Genomic DNA, 20,182 nt, shown 5'->3' with positions numbered 1-20,182 from the left:
TTTCCTGTTTAAATTTTAATAGTAAGGGATCTGCTTTGGGTTTGCTGTAGATTGAGCATCATGGGCTCAATCTACAGTACATTTAATAATCCAATGTGTTGCCTTCACCAGGTGATTCCCTTACCTACCACCATGGGCGCCCCTTCTCGACCTTCGACAACGATAACGACGTTGCCGTTACCAACTGTGCGTTGTCCTATAAGGGGGCCTTTTGGTACAAAAACTGTCATCGTGTCAACCTAATGGGGAAGTACGCCGACGAAAGTCATAGTAAGGTATGTATAGAAAATAAATACATACTAGAAATGTCTATCTTTTCCAAGAAAAAGGAAAACAACCTTTGGAGGAGTCTGCCTAGAGGAGATTTTTTTTGAGGTGATTTTATCAACAAAGATTGTTTGTGTCAGCACAAATAAAATGTGTAACATTACAACATGTGTAGGGGGGATGGGGCTCAAAACAATGAGTGTGTCTTTGGATGATGTTATGTTCCACGTTGTTTCAACAGGGTATCAACTGGTTCCATTGGAAAGGACACGAGCACTCCATTCAGTTTGCAGAGATGAAGATGAGACCGGTCAACTTTAGTAATTTTGAAAGCAGACGCAAAAGATCATAGATTTCTGAACCCAAACCCCACCCCAAAACCCCCAAATACCATTGTTAAAGGTAGGGTTGGCAATTTGGGGATACAGGGCAGATTTAAGTCTATTTGTCAAGCATAATAACCCCCCCCCCACCCCTAAGGCCTCCCTTCAAAGCCACATCCCCAAAACATGTGACTAGCTTTAGACCGATTGCTGTCAAGGTGCCAAGATAATTTCCAGAAATACGACACAAAATGCTTCTATAATAAATTGCTTAACCTACCTTTAACTGAGGTTGAAGTCAAGACATTTTTATTTGAATCTCCCGACAAAAAATTACATTAATATAGGTAAATATAAGAGAATCATGTGCTGGATGTGATGCTTAATGGCTGTAGGAACTGTGCTTGACTATTCTATCGGTAAATGAGAACGCCCAGATAACAAATACATTGTGTTGATAATGTGCGATAGATTAGAGAATGTGATTAGACACTGTAATATTGTTCATGACTGTTTTTTATGTTGACAAATTGAATTCCATGAGAAAGATTCCCGCAAACTGCCAAACATTAAAAGACTTATAAACTTTTACCTAAAAATAATATATATTCACACTGTATGAGGAAATATCTGAAAGGGTCAACAGGAAAGGGTTCAGTGAGTATGAACTGTACCACATTAATGTGTTAGCAGAACATGTTAGAAAAAACATTGTAAATGTCATAATACCACTTGGTGGACGCATTTATATAATAATATTGAGTGGAGAAATTCTTAGTATGGGTGGTCCCAGTGGGAATCAAAGCCCAAACCCTGGCTGGGTTCATGCCACGCGCTACCAGACCTTACGCTTCCCATTTAAATGTACATTTTACACATGACTCCGTCTTTAGCAGGCCTACTTGGAATGACTATTTAAACCACAGATAATTAATTAGGATGACTTTGAAGGAAGATGATGAAACAGAAGATGTTGCTTGTTGAATATTTTGACATGTTGTCATACTATGTGTTTAGTGTTGGAACCAGGAGAGCCGTCTCTGGAGATGAAGATTTAGAAAAAGTCCACAAACGACTGGTTTAAATTAAGTTTTGTTTGTTTTAACTTGATGAAAATGTATGTTTCTCTCTGATTAAATAACCTTAAATATATTAAGTATCTTTGTAAATTGTTGCCTGTCATTCTTTTCAGTTAATAAGTGTGTCAATGTGTTTTTTGTCTTGGAACACAACCATACAAATAACAAATGTATTACTTTTGTTGTATTTCTGCTGTCATTACATACCTAAAATATATTCAGAAATACGAAAATATATATAAAAGCAAATTTTTTAGATAGTCAGTATCGAGCATTGTTCCTCCCGTCATTCCTGGACAAAGGCCTAAAGTGCAATGGAGGACTTGAGGTGCTGCCCTCTTGTGGGCAGTAATTGTATTTGTTTATTATAAATACAGGTAGTTGAACTTATGTCCAAGTGAATCAGTTTGACTACGATTCCACGATGGTGTAATAGTTAGAGAAGAGCTCTTCACCAGGACTGATATCTCTAAGAGATACAAGGACGATGCATCTTATAGGCCTGGAAACACAAAATCACAAAAACACAAAATCGTAATCATTCAGTATGCCATTCTCACATATATTCAACTCCATAAGTATCTAGTCAACAACAGTGTTATTCGATAATTATGTAAAATGACCCCAATTAATGTTTTTGGCTTTTTTGTAAGGTGCAGAGGAGAAAATATCAATAGAATACGAATTTCTTTCAAATAGTTTTTGGATATTGAATTTAAATCTCACCTCTGTGTTTCATGACTGTACTTCACATTTGGAAGATACTGATGAAGTTCAAGAGGAAACACTCTAGGGACATCATACTCCTGGTAGCAGACATTCGCAGGAGAGTCTGCAGTGGTGCAAAGAGAACATTCCATTAATTATATTATATAAAAAGAAATGTGTGAAGACTTTAGAGTTTTTTTGACAAAATAACCAGCTATATGACTGTGCACACATTATCTTTCTGCCTCTTTGAGATTGTTTCCTTGTGAGACCCAAGATTGTTATCTCATATTGAGACACAAAATACTAACTACACCAGTGGAGGCTTCTCCATTGAGGAGAGGGAGGAAGATCCTCCCTAAAATTGTTGAGAATAAAAAATGTAGATTGCCCCGACTATTGTAATGAATTAATGCCCTTAAATATGACTACTTTATTGCCTTTGAATATATAATGTTCGTTTCCCTAGGTAAAGGGACATTAGCACCCCCTATCGCCTATTGACAATTACTTCAGGGAGGAACGTCCTCCCTTCGCCGCCGTCCACTCCCATTCATTTTCTCGAAAGTACTGGCGGCCGGTGGATAACATGGGTTTCAATGGGAGAGAGGAGGAAAATCCTCCTCTGAGTGGGTGGGACCTTAAGGAGTCTGATTCGCGCAAAAATCTATCCGTCTGCGCTATGAACCAATAAGCAGGATCCCTGGATGTTGAGCAGTGTTGCCAGATTGGTCCGATTTCCCACCCAATTGGGCTACTTTTAACCATGTTAGGCTGGAAAAATTATCATTGGGCGGGAAATCTGCCCAATCTGGCAACGCTGTCGATAACAAACCCGGTCTGCATTGCCGCGGTGCTCAGTCTGAGAGACGCAGAGCAAGTGAAATCTGCGATAGCGAGATCCTAAATGCACAATGGAAACATTGGAAACGGAGGACATTGTTAACGTCTTATTACAAAAACCATTCCATTCATTCAGAAAGAGGTAGACCACTTCCCAAAATCAAGGTCATCAGAAATAATGGCAACGTCAGTGTTGTGAGTGCTACATGGTTTGCTAGGTACGCATGACTTACTGGTAGCATTACAAGCAATTGTAACTGAAAATAAACATAGCTAAATAACTTCAGTCAGTGAGGGCAAAAATAGGCCCAATAATAGGCCCAGATTTTTTTATTTACTTTTACAAATCAATAGTAGGCCTGATTTGACTAATATGCTTTGCATCCTTTCCTTCTCAAATTACAGTGATGCCACTGGTGGCTTTGTATACATTTTGTTCACATAACTCCCTCCCTGCTATTTTGTAGTTCACCAAAACACCCTGAAACAACTTGAGTCTCACATTATTATGCCACCATACACCAACAGTGCAAGCAGGCCAATGGCAACCAAGCGCGCAGTCCTTCCTCCCTCACTTTAAAAACCACCAGCCGCCACTGAACTACACTCATATCTATCTTGTGTAAACACCAAACATGCGCTTGTGTAGGTGACATGAGTACCTAACCCCAAGTAGAAGTAGCATCATCAAGATTCGTTCCATCCAATTCAGAACAACAGTGTGAACCTCGACGTACCGTTGCAATTGTTGACGTATTGGCCAATAGCCAGTGGGTTCTTTGGATTGGTCAGCCAACTGAAATCACTTAACCTGTACGGGCCCAGCATGTCTCTTCTGCTGCATGACCTACAGAACGAACCAAAACAGTATATAAAAAACAGAGACACTACACATCATTCACACAACGATGCAATTCAGTTCAGGGAACATCATATTTTAAGGAAATTAAGTAAACATTGTTGAATCAAGGAATCTTACTTACTTGTACACCAGTTTTGAAATCCCCTTATCGTTACCATCCACCAGAACGCCGTCGATGCATCGAAACACAAAAGGGTTTCTGAGCGACTGGAAGAAAATGGGCTCGTAAGCCTCATAGACCGTGCCTGTTGAGGGAGTGGTCAGAGAAGTCACAGACGGGACAAACTAATGGTGTGAATGTGATCAATGATTCGTTAAGGCCCAATCCCATTAAACCCCTTGGCCCAAGCCCTTACCCCTACCCCTCAATGAAACTACTATTGGACAGCCCTACCCTACGCGTGACGGGGTGTAATGGGATCAGGCCTAAGAGTAAGGCAATGCCATTCACCTGGATACATGGCCACGACCGTCCCCTTGGGAACCCATCCTTTGGTGATGAAGACCCCGACTCCAGCCAGGGGGACCGAGCTGGGTCTACGGTGGATGCAGAAACCCATGCTTTGAAATATCAAATCATCACTCTCAGCCATCCGCCCTTCTGAACAACACAAATACAAGGAGAGGCGATCACTGTAATGTGCGTATTATAAAATGTACAATACAAAGTTGTAAAATCTAAAATATTGTGTGACATTGCTAGAGCCCTGCCGTGAAGGAGTGTAATATATAGTTTAATGTATAGCAATTAATCCATTCTGCAAAGTTAATGAGTTTCATACATTTTAAATGAACGCTGTCTCTTTAAGGGGGACCGTGTGGGGTTCCTAAGCTAAGTAAGTAATTGAAGAGCTCCATAGTCGCTGGATCAAAAACAACATCACTGCCCGCTTAACTGCTACACAGAAACATGTGCTTGACACATCCATAGGGGAAGCAACATCCATAGGAGCAGCAGGATACACTCAGCAGACGTAACAACCTTACCTTCGTGCATCTCCCTGGCATCATTACTTTTGGTCTGGACTACTTTTGGTCTTAGACGAGTCTCTTTCAGGCTCTGTTTCCCATCTGCTCCGTCTCTTTCCAGCAGCGCCCCAAAGAGTTTCAGCAGAGTCTCAGAGACCACCTCATCGTGGATGGGCTTGTCTTGAATACTTTTTGTGACATGCCGAAGAGACCTAGGAAATGCACCACAACCTGTCACAAAATGCATGTGGACAATTGCCACACACACACACTCACACACACAGAAGGTGGTAACCATACGTCGAAAAATACCACTTGTTAGTTAAAGTAGACGTAGAAGGAAAAAATCAAGATGTATCAACATAAATCACTGTCCTGGTACCTATTCGAGACGACAGAGGAAATGTTCAAATAACATTGTAGTTACTTTGGCATGAGAAGATGCCCTGAGTGTTAATACGGAGCGCAGGGTAATATTGGGTCAATTCAAAGCCACCGTTTCGGTATTTCTTGACCATGAATATATAAATATCGGCAGTAGATATGGTTAGTTCTAGAAAAGGATCATTAATAAGTGCACTTTGATTTGTAAAGAAGGATTGTGTTGCTATGTTGTGCCTGTAGATCCATCTGGTCGCCAGTAGGGGATGCTGTAGTTCAAGTATCTTATACGTCCAGCATCGAGTCGAGTGGATATGTGACCGGTGTCGGGGGAGACTTAAAATAAATCAGGTCTGAATTTCAAGTAATAAGAGTGGATATTAATTGATCAAACGCCTCATCAAGACAGACGTATAAACCAGGAGGTTCAGAAGACAGGGACCTCCTCGTTTACAGACGAGTCCAAGCGGATCTGAATCACTCACCCCTCGTTTCTGCGGAGATTGAGCGCAATCCAGGGAACAAATCTGTGTCGGTAGTTCCTCCATTTGTTCTGAAATTTTGTCAATGCAGCACGGATCATGACATTCGACCTAATTGGACATAACAGATAGTAACACATTCATGTGGGGCTTTCAGATTGACTTTGCAGACCATTCTTCTTCTCTCTGCATCACTCAGTTCCCAGTGTGTGGTCGCCCCCTGCTGCTCACCCATGCTCCACCTGGGGAGGGTCACAGTCGAGACCATTTAAAGTAATAAAACAAAACAAGACTATAAACCTTTGTATTCTCCGCCTCTAAAGTGTTAAAATCAACAGAATGTATACATTTGAGAATGAAGACAGATGCTGCACACGTACACTTTTTTTCACACCGATGAAAGGCCTGCTACCTTTCTATCGAGCAATTGGGTGAAATGAACAGGTGCTAAGTCATTCAATCATTATGTATTATATTGCACATGTTTTATTTTTTTCTGAATGTTCTCTTTCATCACCATAATATGAACATCATGTGATTGGACTGGATTATCATCTCTGGAGACACATTGTGTTGCTATGAACAGGGACTATTTTGTGGTCCCTTAAATTCATCAACAACATATTGCAACCTGGAGTTAATTAACCACGAACACCAGACAAAGTGCCTTATATTCATGAAATAAATACAAATAAATAAATAATACAAGATAATAAAAACCAAAACAGAAATAACACATCCCCAAAATGCATGGCTAAAATTATATGTTTTCAAATTGCGTTTAAAAGAGATTACAGATGGACAAACGTCAGATCCTCTGGCAGGCCGCAGGTTCTGCACTGGTCCGAGGGACTGTTGACAGGCCAGAGGCATCTTCATGGTTTTTCATGGTGAACGTGTCTGCATGGTAATTCCGGTGCTAGGGTTAGGGCCATTTATGACTTAAAAACCAATAAAGGAGTTTTAGACTTTCAAAGTGACAGGTAACCAGCGGAGGGTTGTTTGAGCAGGTGTGATGTGTGCTCCTCTGATATCGGCCAATACCCAAGCTTTTGCATTTTCAATTTTAGTGTGAGACGGGAGAGTGGGACACTAGCCCCACCTGCCCCAAATCATCACATCGTCAGCATCCATTTAAATATGGTATTACTTTGTCTTTATTACATAGAAGGCAAAAGGCTGGCTTTGTGATTAAAACCAAGGTCTGAAACTAAAAGGACCCCAAGGTTTTTGGCCTGTGAACGATGGTTTAAACGTTCAGCTTTATCTTAATCTAGTTTCAGAAAGTTTGTGTTAAGTCAGTTAATCAAGGCAGCAAGGCAGGTAGTCAGAGAGGAGTGTTTCTGCCAGTTAACTCCATGTAACACATGTAAAAATGTGTTGTAGTAGTCAGGCTGAAACCAACAATCCTTGAAGACGTACCAGTAACCAGGTGTTACTTTATTATAACTATTGACACAATGGCTTTACAGGCCACATGTGGCTTTCTGGTTCTTTCTCGCTCGCTGATCAGAATGATTGGAATCATTATCATTTCTAAACCCGAATGTGTAAATGGTTAATTGAAGAGAGATACACTGGCCCCAGCTGGCTGCAGGCCTACAAATCAAGACGGCTCCAGAAATAGAACCATAAGTCGCAGAAGGAGCAGCCCCCCTCCAACTGGAGGGGACAGGGGGGTGCACATGTGGTACATAGGGCTTTACAAAGCTGATGGAGGGGGCTGTCTCCTCTGAGGGACTCTAGTTTAATGACCAGACCCGTTTACGTTGAAAGAAAGAAGCTCTTTAAGCTAATTTGGTTTTGTTTGTCATCTTTTGATTTATTAACAAGAAAGTTTGATATAATTTCAGTACAAAAACCGCTGGTTTTGTGCACATTCTTCCCATTAATCCACAGAAGACAATAGGAGGAGACCAGTCTCTCGCCACATCACAGCACTAATGAGTTACATTTCCACGTGTCTGCTCCACTGGTTATACTGGACTTATGTTATCATATACTCCTGAAAAAGGCAGGAAAGAGCACCAGGGAACCTAACAAATCAAAGTTACTGGTAAGAGGGAATATTATAATGGTAGTTTATGAACACTTTTAGATTTCATATTTAGGTAACTACAAGACCACAATTATGTCATAAGTTAGCCAAACTAACCTTCTCATCATCATAAGTTAGCATATTAGTAGGCCTATATAATTAAACAAAATTATGCAATGTATTGAAAGAAAATAATTACAAATAGACATTGTTTGTTTTCTTTTTTCTTGATAACCGTATAGACCAGAAATGACAGATTTACAGAAACACTTACCAGTGGTGCAAGACATTTCCCTATAGCATGCGTTAAGCTGCATCGATACAATGTGCACATGGACACATGTTGGTGTTTATACAGTATATCTTCTATTCTACATTACCAGCTCTTGGCATGCAACTTTTTAAAACTTTTCCTTGGATATAATTCAAAATATTGAAACTTCTTAAAACATTACAAGCCAAATATGAATACAGTACAGTAGCATACATTGAAAAAAACAAACAAATTGTAAACCTATTAATGAAATACAAAAACGTTTACATTTTTTTGACTGTCCTGGAAAAAAAAGTCTACATTATGATTGTTCATACGTTTTTTTTAGTCCCAGTTTTTATGAACAGCTTTTAACATTTTAAAACAAATAATAACATTAATATTTAACGGAAATTAAGGTTTGTTTATGTTACACATAGCAAGCCCAACTCCAACACCACTATTTATTGTCCAATACCACTATTGAATAGTAACATTTATATAAATCTGATAAAGTGCATACTATCTCCTTGAACTATTCCATATTGTAAGAGTATTTATCAGTTATTCATTCTCTTCATCTTAATTGTAGTATATATGTTAAGCAAAGATTGGATCTATATCTTTTTTTGTTTAATGCTTTGGATAGTGTATGATTTATAATTAGGCATTTATTACATTTGCAATGTCATACCTAGCTTCTTTATTGGTTGATTGGTCTCTTAAGGAGAAACTGTGATACATGCACTAACAATTACTTTAATGGACAACCCTAATCCAATCCAAAGGTGTTAAGGCTTCAGGTTTGAAACTTCAGGTCTGTTTGTTAATAAATCTCAAGTTTTTCATTGTAGCACATTGTTTATGAATGTATTGACCATTATAGCCCTCATAATGGCATTCCTGCAACCGTACTTAAATAACAAGATGAATTTGATAATGTTAGGTATGGTACACCAAACTATGCTAAATCTTCATTGAATACATATATGAAAGTAGGGAGGGATTTTTGGATAAGCTTTAAGTTTGGGAAATGATAAATATAGTATAATTTGAATCCATAATCAAAATGCTATCTTTTCTAGGGTTACCCAATAGGTGTTTTTAGTCATTATCCCGTCTATCTTTAATTTCTTTGGCTTTTTAATTTTGGCTTTATTTGGATCAAATTTTGAAATATATGTTCTTATTGAAAATTGATAGGAGATATTGCTTCTTTGAATAGATGTGTTCCTTTGTTACATGATGTCCTCATGGCTGATTCTGATGCAGGTATCAAATTAGCTCTTTTAACATTGCATGGAAGCCTGCCCTGCTGACGTCTGGTTAAAGGCATCAGTACACAGGAAAGCTGTTGAAGAATGCTAGAAGGAGCCATTGAGAAACCTCTAAATCCTTATCGAAAAACAATACTTTTCAATTAGAAGGTTAATCGGGCTATAAATCAGACTTCAAGATCAGGGGAGTTTTGGAGCTCATTGTACCATAAGAGCTATTGGTACAAATCAACAAACGACCCTACAAAGACCCTATAGATCAAACATCACTGTCTGATATGTACATCAGTTATATATTGTGCGTTCAGAGGGCAGGGGAGATTAGGGAATCAGGGAATAGATACATGGTGGCATTTTGCATCATTTATCAAAGTCAGGGCAAACATAGTAAATATTATGTACTATTGATGGGGGTAAGGTTTAAAAATCAAGTTTACTTCTGAGGGACAAAAGAGAAAACTCTATGATTGTCAATCTTCAGCAAACTATCAATCAGTTAAGAAAAGCTGAAAATATTTATTTTCGCAATAAGGAAACAAAAAAGGTTATTTTTGTTAGCTAAATTTATCCTTCTCTTAAAATGTGTTACTGTGAATCTTAAGATTTGTATAGTTACTGCTTATTTACTGTACCCTACATGTATGGCATGATCCATTTCTAAAATTATTAGAAAATGCATGAATTGTGCCTTTAATTATCGTAATGCCTTTTAGTTTTCATATAGATCTGTAATAATATTGGAGACAGATAATGTATTCACAGGAAAAATAATGTTAACACATTGCAAATAGCAAATATAGACAAAGCACAATACACAACTTTTTGGCAAAGAAAGATCACCTCATGGTTACAAGAAAATAAAAAATAGCCTACCACTGAAAGAGGAATCGCAAAAATACAATCCACTTTCATAGTACAACTTCATAGCATTCTTGTTTATAATACATGGAATACACAAAATTGGAAAATCTGCACATATGCAGATTTGATAGCACAGTGGTATTAAAGACAAAATAAAATCCAGTTAAAGAAAGATTTTAAGCCCTTTCTATATTAACATGTTTGCCTATCTTTCTTTTTACCCTATTTGGCAATTCATGAGGAAGCCTAATCACTGTTAATTTAAGCTATGTATTAACTCTCTGTTCCAGCACCATCAAAACAGGGAAACATATTGGACTAAATGTAATGCATTGTCTGCCAACTTGAAGATATTAAAAGGAAGTGGAACCTTTTAATATTTTGTCCTGATATTAAAAGGTTTTCAAATGGCCTTTGTCTTAGAATGTTTGGAGCTAGGTCAGAGTCTCACACTATATTAACTCTATACTATGGCATACACACACACACACACACACACACACACACACACACACACACACACACACACACACACACACACACACACACACACACACACACACACACACACACACACACACACACACACCAATAACTTCATTAAACAAACACATTTCATTGCACTCTAAAACAGATGAATGTGGTTTAGGTTTTTTTAAGGTGAAGGGGATTTGGCCCAAATGTTAATTGAACAGCCGTGTTTACCATATTTTTGGAATACTTAATTTTTTCAATGAATTGATATTTTTAAAAGATGTCTGTCCCTGAATTTGCCTGTACATTAGGGAGGTTTATCTAAGTGTGGATGGGTCACGCCTCACCGTGAGCAACACACTGCTGTACACAACAGACAGAGGTGCTAACTTCAGCATTAGTCAGGCCTCAAAACGCTGATGATGGTTTGTGGGAAATATAGTAACATACTGACTCGGAGAGATGCGTGATAATAACCTCAATATGAATTGTACATGTGGATGTATAATACTGTCATTGGCTTCCCATTGCTCAAGGCTAATATCTGCCTTAATCAAAGAAAGATAAACATCTAAAACAAGATTATTAACAATTCGGGAAAACACCAAAACCATGCCACTAATAAGCCTTTATTGTCGACACTGAGCAGAAAACTAAAATCAGATCTGCATGTGGACCCAAAATTCTAAGTAGCCTAACTTTGACCATCTGTAACCACATGTATTAAACATAGAGAACCAAACAACAAAATTGATGATCCAACAAAATGTTGGATCATCAACCCCTAATCCCTTCGTTTGGTTCTCACATTGAACGTTGAACTGTTGACATTGTCAAATACAAACAAGTGGTTCTTATCCAGGCAGCCATAGTGAGATTAATCTCATGGACCAGCATCATTGTAGGCCTATGCTTTGTTAAGCTGTAGGCATACATAGGAGAACAAGATGAAAGGTTTGTCAAGAAATTGAAGCCAGACGCTCTTTCAAACATTGGAGAATGCAAGGTCTGGATTTATATGGTTATTAGTTTCATTTGTGCTCAAATAATTTGGTATGTGATCGAACATTAACAAGTTAGGAACTTTATCTTTTTTTCTGACTCGATTCCTAATTACAAAGATGCGTTCTTATACGAAACATAATTATATCTATGTATAAAATATGAATCTCGAGGCCTTTGTTTCAAGTATCCACAAGGTTTTTAAAGGAATAATAATGTCGGGATTGAGGTGTCTCTAGATAATAAGGCAATACAAAATAGATATATTGTGCAAGGCAGAGCAAATCTACTTTCATTAATTGGTTTAATTGATTAAATTGGGGTGCAAGCCTTTCTCATTAAAGTGACAGTAAAGGGCCTTTTATTATTTTTGATATCCAATGTCGAAGTCTAAAAAGGGTAGGCCTAATAGGTAGCCTAAACGTGATATTGATCCTTTACCAATCAAATGGATCCTTAAGAAATCGAACAGACCATAGTTACCCAGTCCATGAGGATGGAGGTGTGATTAATGGATGAAAAGCTATCAGTTGCCATCTCTCCTCAGCCAAGGGCCTCCTCACACTAAAGCACCATATGCACTCCAACGTTACGTGTGCAGTATCAGCGTCTTCACGCCCTCATGCATCCTTTATCGGGCTTAGGACTTCATCTTTTTCAAACGTGAATGGATGTTAAAACACGACACGTCGGTGTTCATCTGACCAATTGAAACCGGTGTCAGTGGACACATCAACAGCATAAGAGAAAAGTTGTAGTCGGCAATAGTTACAGTAGCCTACATCAGTGCATACAGTACAGCATTGCATTATGATCCTTCATCATGACCGTGATTTGCTACGATGTCTAGGTTCTTATCACTCTGTCTCTTCTGCTCCACCGTTCAACTCACTGCTGGACCGCTGGCCGCCCGCTAGTCCGCCGGCTCCTCGGCGTCCTCCCCCGGCTCCGCGCCCGTGCTCTTCTCGGTCTGACACGAGATGATCCGCCTCATCTCGTCCTCGTAGCGGATGAAGTTCTCCCCGAACCGGGCCCATGCTTTGAGCGGCACCGTGATGGTGTTCCTGTACGGCTGCCTGACCTCGCTGATCTTCAGGAAGACGCCGTATCGGTTGGACCCTACGTCGAAGTAGAACCGTTTGTTGTCCACGCGGAAGGACGCCGCCTCCGGCAGGTCCGGACTCTCCTCGCCGCCGCAGTTCTTGGAGCCCTTGCCGCGGTCGTCGGTGTCCTCGTCCCCGTAGTCCTCGATCAGCTGTGACAGCGCGTCCCTGAACTCGATGAGCCCTTGGGCCGGGAGCACGATGGTCTGCTCTATGCCCTGGCCGTAGTAGCCCATGGTGCCGTGGCCCTTGATCACGGTCTGCCTGATGCGGAGGAACCGGCCCCGCTGGTTTTCCTTCAGGTCCAGATAGTACTTCCTATTGTCCCGCTCGATGAACTCGCTCTTCAGGACGCGGTGGGCGTTCTCATCGGATGCGGCAGAGCCGGCCGGGGACACCGGCGATGCTCGGTGCTCCGGCCGCCTCCTGTGGGCGTCAGGTTGGCGGCCCTGGCCGTTGTTCTGCTCCTCTATCCGCAGTGGCGCCAGCGCGCCTCTCAGCCCAATGCGAGCGTAGTACTCAATGAAATCTCCCAGGCAGTACCGGAGATCGGGAGCCATGGACATGGAGAGGGTTAGTTTGCTCTTCCTGATGTTATCATGCCGTCCGCGTCCGATCCAGACCTCGGCGATCTTCAGAAAGCGTCCCCGTGTGCTCTGCTTCACATCCAGGTAGAACCTCTTCTTCTGGATGTCCACCCGTTTGGAGGCGAGCTCCTCGATGTCTACCCCTGGCTGCTGGGTGCCAGTCTGCTGCACATAGTGCTGGGGGTATCCAGGTCGCGGCATAGCGTCAGACGGAACCCGTCCTCTGCCTCGCTCCATCGCTCTACAGCACATATCAGCCATCGTGTGTAGAACCTGTACCACCGTGCACGGAGAGCAATTATCCCATTCCTTGTGTCAAAGATGGTGTGTAAAAAGTCAACTTGTTGTAGCTTATGGGTAGCCTGGTGATGAGTTGGAAAGATATCCTACCTTAAATGACCTGCAAATGGTCGCTACTGTAACCACCATCCATTTGGATTCCGTTTAAAAGTCAACCGCAGGGTATTCCAGCTCATTTCATCTAAGACGTTTTTGCTGCATGACCTCAAACAGTCTTCAGCTCCGTTTGACATGTGTTTTGGCTCTTTTTAGGGCTGTCAGAATTGCAAGTCTGTCAAATAGTGAAGGTGTTTAGAGGCTCTGCTTCAGACAGCCACATGAACTCGATGAACCTCCCCTCTCCTCGCCTCGCCCCCCCCTCCTCCCCAGCAGCTAAATCTAGCCGTTAAAGAGACATGCTTTAAACACGGGGGTTTGTTCCTATTGTGTTACTTGTTGACGATTCTGCATGTGTAGCAAATGTACGCCTACACGTGTGCATGTGGTAAACACGTCATATGTAGCACATGTATGCGCACACGCATGCATTTGGTTCACATGTAGAATTGCACATCAAATCTTTTCTTGTGGCAGGTTAGCACAGGCAACCCCCTGACATAGATACAGGCTATACAATCTTTAAATACAAATATAGGATTATACATAATAATAGTAACAATAGTAATATGTTTATTGCCCTCGTCATCTATTAGGGTTTCACCCCATGATCGTGAAGGGAAATCATTCACATGCACACATAAATGATGAAGTGATGAATGTCTGACTCCACCCAGGGCCTGATAGGGTTGCATCCAGTCCCAGTCCATGATAATGCAGAGGAACCGTGCACTATTGTGGGGATGTGGAGGGAGTCTGGGTCCAGTACATAGCCTACAACCCACAACCCACCCTCCAGGGGACCCAGGGTCTTGTGGGGTGTGTGTGTGTGTGTGTGTGTGTGTGTGTGTGTGTGTGTGTGTGTGTGTGTGTGTGTGTGTGTGTGTGTGTGTGTGTGTGTGTGTGTGTGGGGGGGGGGGGGGTTCTGTTGGATCACCTCCTCCTGGCTCCTCTAGAATAGCCGCACCCTGTAGACCACATTCAGGCTGTTCCACTACGATTCACGGCGGTCCAGCCCTACCGGTGGGTTAGATAGTGTCAAAGTCAAAGTCAAAGTCAAAGTGTGTTTATTGTTGCATGTACCAAATTGCTTCAGCACAGCAAAATTCTTACGACTTGGCAAGCATCATTCATCTACGCAGTAGACGTCATACATATAACAAAAATAACATAAAACTCTAAAACAATATGACAATAAAATGTAACATTTAACATACAACAATTTAAAAAACAACATATATCTCTGTAGCAGAGTACAGTAGAAGGGCTAGCAGCAGTTTAAGTGTGAATAGAGAATAAGTTAAAAAGAAATGCTAAGCATAAGTTAAAAGTTTTTAAAATTGTGCAAATATATCTATGAAGTGAATTGTATGAGTGGGGGAGCAGGGAGTAGGTGGAGGTGGCAACTGTTCAGAGGTTCAGTGTTTCTGATTCAGAAGCCTTACAGCCAGGGGGAAAAAGCTATTTGTGAGTCTGGTAGTCCGTGTTCGGATGCTCCGGTAGCGTCTACCAGACGGCAGCAATGAGAACAGTCCATAGCCTGGGTGGCTGTTGTCCTTTAGAATCTTTTTTGCTTTCCTCAGGCATCTACTGTTGTAGATGCCTTGCACGGAGGGGAGATGGCTGCCGGTGATACGCTCCGCTGTAGTGGGGGAGAGACTCTCCTCTCAGGAGGCCCATACCTGGGCACCCGGAGCAGAGTCCAGCCCCTGGCAGTGAGGGTCATAGACCCGCTTCTGTCGGGACCCCAGCATAAGTCATGCACCTCCTGCGGCCTTCCTCAGAGGGTGCCTTCCGGGGCCGTTTGCCCTCCACCTATAGGGGTCCCGAGGACCGAGATCGAGTGGCCCAGGGCAGGGTTTGGCAGAACCGCCAGATCGCTACCACCAGGGGGACCCCCACCCTGTCCTCAACACGCTACCACCAGGGGGACCCCCACCTGGTCCTCAATGAGATACCACCAGGGAGACCCCCACCTGGTCCTCAATGAGCTACCACCAGGGGGACCCCCACCCTGTCCTCAACACGCTACCACCAGGGGGACCCCACCCTGTCCTCAACACGCTACCACCAGGGGGACCCCACCTGGTCCTCAATAGGCTACCACCAGGGGAACCCCACCCTGTCCTCAATAGGCTACCACAAGAGGGACCCCCACCTGGTCCTCAACACGCTAGCAGAACCGCCACCACCAGGGGGACCCCCACCTGGTCCTCAATGTGCTACCACCAGGGGGACCCCCATCTGGTCCTCAACCTGCTAGCAGAACCGCCACCACCAGGGGGACCCCCACCTGGTCCTCAATGTGCTACCACCAGGGGGACCGCCACCTGGTCCTTAGCGGGCCGGCAGACCCCTCCACAGTGGACCAGCTGAACCCTGGCTGAACCCTCTTAAAAACCAGGTTCTGTTTGCTAGGGTTGGCGGCGGGCACAGGCTTACATTGTTGAATGAAAATTGAAATGCAGAAGCTTCATTTGTGTTTACAAGATGTATTAAAGTTATGATAGCTATGATGTCATGGCTGTCATAGCTAAGGATTGTTTAAAGTAGACTTGATGTGTAGGTGGCTCATTGATAATTCTGAGCTGAGAAACATCAAGTGTAGGCCTCATTAACTCCCGCTCCTGCAAGATGTTGGCGGTAACCAGTGAGTGGTATCAACATATCTGTACCTCGGCCACCGGGGGGATTTATCTTGACGAGTTCGATCTCGACCCGTCTGGAAAGAACAACGTCGCCCTCTAGTGGATATTCTCCTGAAGTGAGGACTATTTGAACCACATAATTCATAGTATTATTTGTATTTAAGTTGTATTCTTGATATTGTAGGCCTACACGACAGGTCCTTACGTTGCTGCTCCCACTGTGTAAAGTATGTTGAGGGATTTATTAGTTTCCTAGAAAGTAATAACTAATCTAAAAAAACCAAGAAATCAAAGAAACTCCTGTTTTTCCATTACATTTTGGCCACAGAATTCTAATCTTTTGAACACAAGTCACCAACACGCAGTGATTCTGAACTTTCAACGTAGGGTAAGGCTACAAAAGCCAGTCTGGCACACATTCTTGGGCTTTAGGTTGGCACTAACAAATGTGTAATTTAAATGGCATTATGAACTCAATATTTGCTAAACCCTAACCCTTAAGCTGAACAATAGTTTATTATCCCGCTGCCCACTGAAGCAAATAACCCTTCAATGTTTAGTTGGGCCTACACGTACATAGAATAGGCTGAATGATTGTCCAATTTATTCTGTTAATTTGTGATAGCTCTTCTTTTATGGGTATGCCCACATTTCCATTGGCTTTCTTTGTTCATTTACATTGAGTGTGGTTCATTCTCAGTCAGCCTGTTGCTTTTATTATTAACAGGATGTAGATAATAACAAAAAAAGGAAGTATTTGGGGAAACAGGAAATAAATTCTAACATTCCCTCGTGGCTGAGAAATGTTTGCTCTGAGATAAAGATGCAACACGCATGTGTAAGACATGTTCAATGAGATTAAGATCACTGGTCTCTGAACGTCTTAAATGGCTAGAGAGCCTGATCCTAGATCTTTTCAAAGGGAGGTGGAAGTTCAAAAGGAGAGGGCAAGACTGGACTTGGGACAAAGCAACGTTAGAGGATATTTAGACGCTCCAAATAAAGCAGCTTAGAGACTATGAGGCCGCAGCAGGAATAACATGTTGCCTTTTGTTTTTTTTCACCATTAAATTATTCATCAGAAATGCCTGGAAAAGATGTGTTATATCAAAGGAGCAAGTTGGTTGCTTGCTGTGTTAGAATAGTTTGTCAAATGAGGAAGAGACTCAGAAAATGTCCAGTGTTCAGTTGTTTTTTCCTTAGGTCCAACATTAGGAAATAAGAAGCAAACTGTTCAAATAAAAGCAACACAACGTTGAGCAATAAGAGTATGTAACAGTCCAACCCAAGAACCAGCTAAAGAGAACTACAGTGTAACACACCCAATGGAGGGCTGAGAGGAGTGCTACCCCTGGACTAACCAGGCGGTGGACTGGGACTTCCTTGGGTAGTCCCGCCCTTGGTGAGCACGCTAACCATTAGGTGTACATGCAAGTATGTTGACATCTATGTGCATGTCTGTGCACGTCGTTCACAGGTCCTCACACTCACTGAAGCACAAGCATGTTTCAGCCTCTGCAAGATTCTTTGGTGTTTTTCAGGATTTTAAGTTGAAGTTTACTTTAACACTTCTTAACAAGACATGTGACCTTTATTTGGTTTCAAGTGGAAAACAATGGCAATTTGTTATACATTACTTTTTGTTATATTATAAAAGAATAAACATTTTATTACACAGCCATTGTATGCCAAAGGTTTGTCATAATCCCTAGGCCTACTTGTAATCAGCAAAACATCATTCAGCCTACTCTACAGTGTAATATGTGCAGGTAGGTAGCATAGAGAGTAGTACAATAGCAAACCAACGTGTGGCCATGTGACCCAAAGACATTGACCTAGTAACATTGGGACATTGCTGGTATAAATGTGACATTACTGGTAACACCGAGACATGGCTGATAACGGTGATGTCAAGTCACTGTGATGCCAGCAATATCAGGTTTACCACTGTATAATGGTCCAGCAGCAGCATCGCTTCCAATATGTCACATAGGTAGGTAGTATAGATAGTAGTACAATAGCAAACTAAGGCGTGGCCCTGTGGCCCCTAAAAGACGTTGACCCAGTAATACAGTGACATTGCTGTTATAACTGTGTCAACGTTGCTGCTGGACGAAGTTACCATATAGGAAGCAGTGGAGTCACCGCCCTATCATGCAGTCTGCTGTCCGCTGCTGAGCAGCTGCAGGGTGGAGTTTAACGCTGTCTCCAAGAGCGGATGTAGACGGAACCGAGGGAAATAGTTACTCTTCTTGGGCTCCTGTAAAACATTTTTCCGCTAGAAAAGGCGAATACCGTCCATATTTCGTGTTACTAGTTCATCGGGTACACGGCGATCACAAGTCCTCTGACACAGGTAGGTCTTTCTTAAGTGTTTCTTTCTCCTGTTCGGTAGGAGTTTGGTTCTTGCGGGGCACGTAAAAGTTTCCACTCTGCGGAACTTCACGTCATTTGTCTACCGTGTTTTCTTGTGGAGGTCGACGATGTGGATCACCCATTTCTGGAGAGGACACAAAACGCTAAAGCCGTCGCTTTATTGTTGGAAGTTCAATTTTGCAAACACATTGTTGTGGCCCGCTATATCTCACGGGACGTGTTGGCCTCGTTTGTAGAGTGCAATAACTCATCTTTTTACGAGAATATGTGTATAATTGGGCACATTGTGGCAACATGAAATATCGGATTGGTAAATGTTTGTCAGTATAGGCCTACTGTTTACGTTGTAATCTGTGCGCTTGTACAGTTTGAGGTTTTCCCCCATTTTGACTGTAAAGAACTTGAACACAATCCAACTCCACGCATTCCCCAAATGGGCTGACAAGTCTGTTTTTGTTTCTACTGGGCTGTTTTTTCACTATAATTTATGCCCTCCGTGTGCCTGCTTCAGGGATAACCGTAGCCCGGGGCTATGCGTTCACGAAGCAGGAATGTGTTCACATGGCATGCCTGTCTTCCAGTAAACACACCTAGAGTCACTAAAGGCGATGGTTTTACTGATGGCTGGAGGCAGCAGCGTGATTTTTTTAACTTGACTTCCAAGCCAGTACTTTTAGCCCCGCCCCCACGGCGCTGCTGCGTTCAGAGCTCTTCGCTGATTGGACACTGAACGTTTGGCCGCCCAGACCCTGACGTGTGCATATTCGCATCCGGTTGTCAGCAGCGAATCGACTTCTACTTCAGCCATGCAGTGTTCAACCACTGTATGCAGTGTTCACCCACTGCTACAACAGGCCTCTGTACTGCACACGGAGTGAGTCAATGCAGTATTCCTTCCTGTGCTGTTCAGAAGTATGTTGTAGTCTCATGGTAAAGCCAACATTGTGATAGTTGAAGACATTTATGTTTCTGTATATCGGTATTGTGTTTCATATAGGCCTACTTTACTGAGCAAAGCAATCAAATTAATAAGATGTCTTTATTTATCCGTTACACACAAATCAACTATGAGTGTGGTCTTTTCTGTCTATTGAATCTGAACAGATTCTGATGGAATGTGTTGCAGTAGTTTATGTTTATGATGGGAAGTCTTGTACACATTTGTGTCCACTGTTCTCTCGTACTCACAATTCTCAACTGACATGCTTGCTTTTAAAACAATTTGACTTGTTTCAACGGGAGGAATATTGCCC

The 20,182-nt window shown here is 42.0% G+C and overlaps 4 protein-coding genes across 9 annotated transcripts in view; 2 read left to right on the top strand and 2 right to left on the bottom strand.

Annotated features, from left to right (window-relative positions):
• The window catches only part of LOC115542486 (tenascin), a 30,864-nt gene extending 29,122 nt beyond the window's left edge, over positions 1-1,742 (top strand). For all 4 annotated transcript variants that reach the window (XM_030354758.1, XM_030354757.1, XM_030354756.1 and 1 more), the window contains 2 exons: positions 112-275; positions 509-1,742. In XM_030354758.1, coding sequence (XP_030210618.1) covers positions 112-275; positions 509-619 — 275 coding nt within the window. In that variant the 3' untranslated portion in view covers positions 620-1,742. The remainder of the gene's footprint in view (positions 1-111; positions 276-508) is intronic.
• setd9 (SET domain containing 9) lies at positions 1,089-6,159 on the bottom strand. 3 transcript variants are annotated; one of them, XM_030354761.1, is made up of 7 exons: positions 5,918-6,159; positions 5,070-5,263; positions 4,534-4,683; positions 4,204-4,327; positions 3,958-4,067; positions 2,396-2,501; positions 1,089-2,171 (listed from the first exon to the last, which is right to left on the bottom strand). In XM_030354761.1, the coding sequence occupies exons 1-7, from the start codon at positions 6,052-6,054 to the stop codon at positions 2,081-2,083; spliced, it is 912 nt and encodes a 303-aa protein (XP_030210621.1). In that variant the 5' UTR covers positions 6,055-6,159; the 3' UTR covers positions 1,089-2,080. The 3 variants fall into 3 exon arrangements, with proteins under 3 accessions (XP_030210621.1, XP_030210622.1, XP_030210623.1); XM_030354762.1 differs by having other exon boundaries at positions 3,958-4,058; positions 5,918-6,122; XM_030354763.1 differs by having other exon boundaries at positions 4,534-4,619; positions 5,918-6,122.
• Positions 6,160-7,324: 1,165 nt separating this feature from the next.
• purg (purine-rich element binding protein G) lies at positions 7,325-14,155 on the bottom strand. Its single transcript, XM_030354959.1, has one exon. It carries the CDS (start codon positions 13,768-13,770, stop codon positions 12,733-12,735), a length of 1,038 nt encoding a protein of 345 aa, XP_030210819.1. The 5' UTR covers positions 13,771-14,155; the 3' UTR covers positions 7,325-12,732.
• A 4,482-nt stretch (positions 14,156-18,637) lies between these two features.
• The window catches only part of tln1 (talin 1), a 43,373-nt gene continuing 41,828 nt past the window's right edge, over positions 18,638-20,182 (top strand). The window contains exon 1 of the mRNA XM_030354311.1: positions 18,638-18,909. The gene's annotated coding sequence lies outside the window, so the exon portion shown is untranslated. The remainder of the gene's footprint in view (positions 18,910-20,182) is intronic.

This window comes from Gadus morhua, chromosome 4 (assembly GCF_902167405.1).
Source record: "Gadus morhua chromosome 4, gadMor3.0, whole genome shotgun sequence".
Classification (NCBI taxonomy): domain Eukaryota; kingdom Metazoa; phylum Chordata; class Actinopteri; order Gadiformes; family Gadidae; genus Gadus; species Gadus morhua.
Note: the sequence above shows the minus strand (reverse complement) of the source record. Positions and strands in the feature narration are given on the sequence as shown.

Bases quoted from the DNA above. Each gene is read 5' to 3' on its own strand.
- purg (XM_030354959.1), bottom strand. From the start codon at position 13,770: ATGGCTGATATGTGCTGTAGAGCGATGGAGCGAGGCAGAGGACGGGTT.
- setd9 (XM_030354761.1), bottom strand. From the start codon at position 6,054: ATGTGTTACTATCTGTTATGTCCAATTAGGTCGAATGTCATGATCCGT. The intron at 4,328-4,533 runs GTGAATGGCATT...CTCCCTCAACAG, and splicing joins GGTCGTGGCCATGTATCCAG to GCACGGTCTATGAGGCTTAC. The intron at 4,068-4,203 runs GTAAGTAAGATT...TTCGTTCTGTAG, and splicing joins ATTTCAAAACTGGTGTACAA to GTCATGCAGCAGAAGAGACA.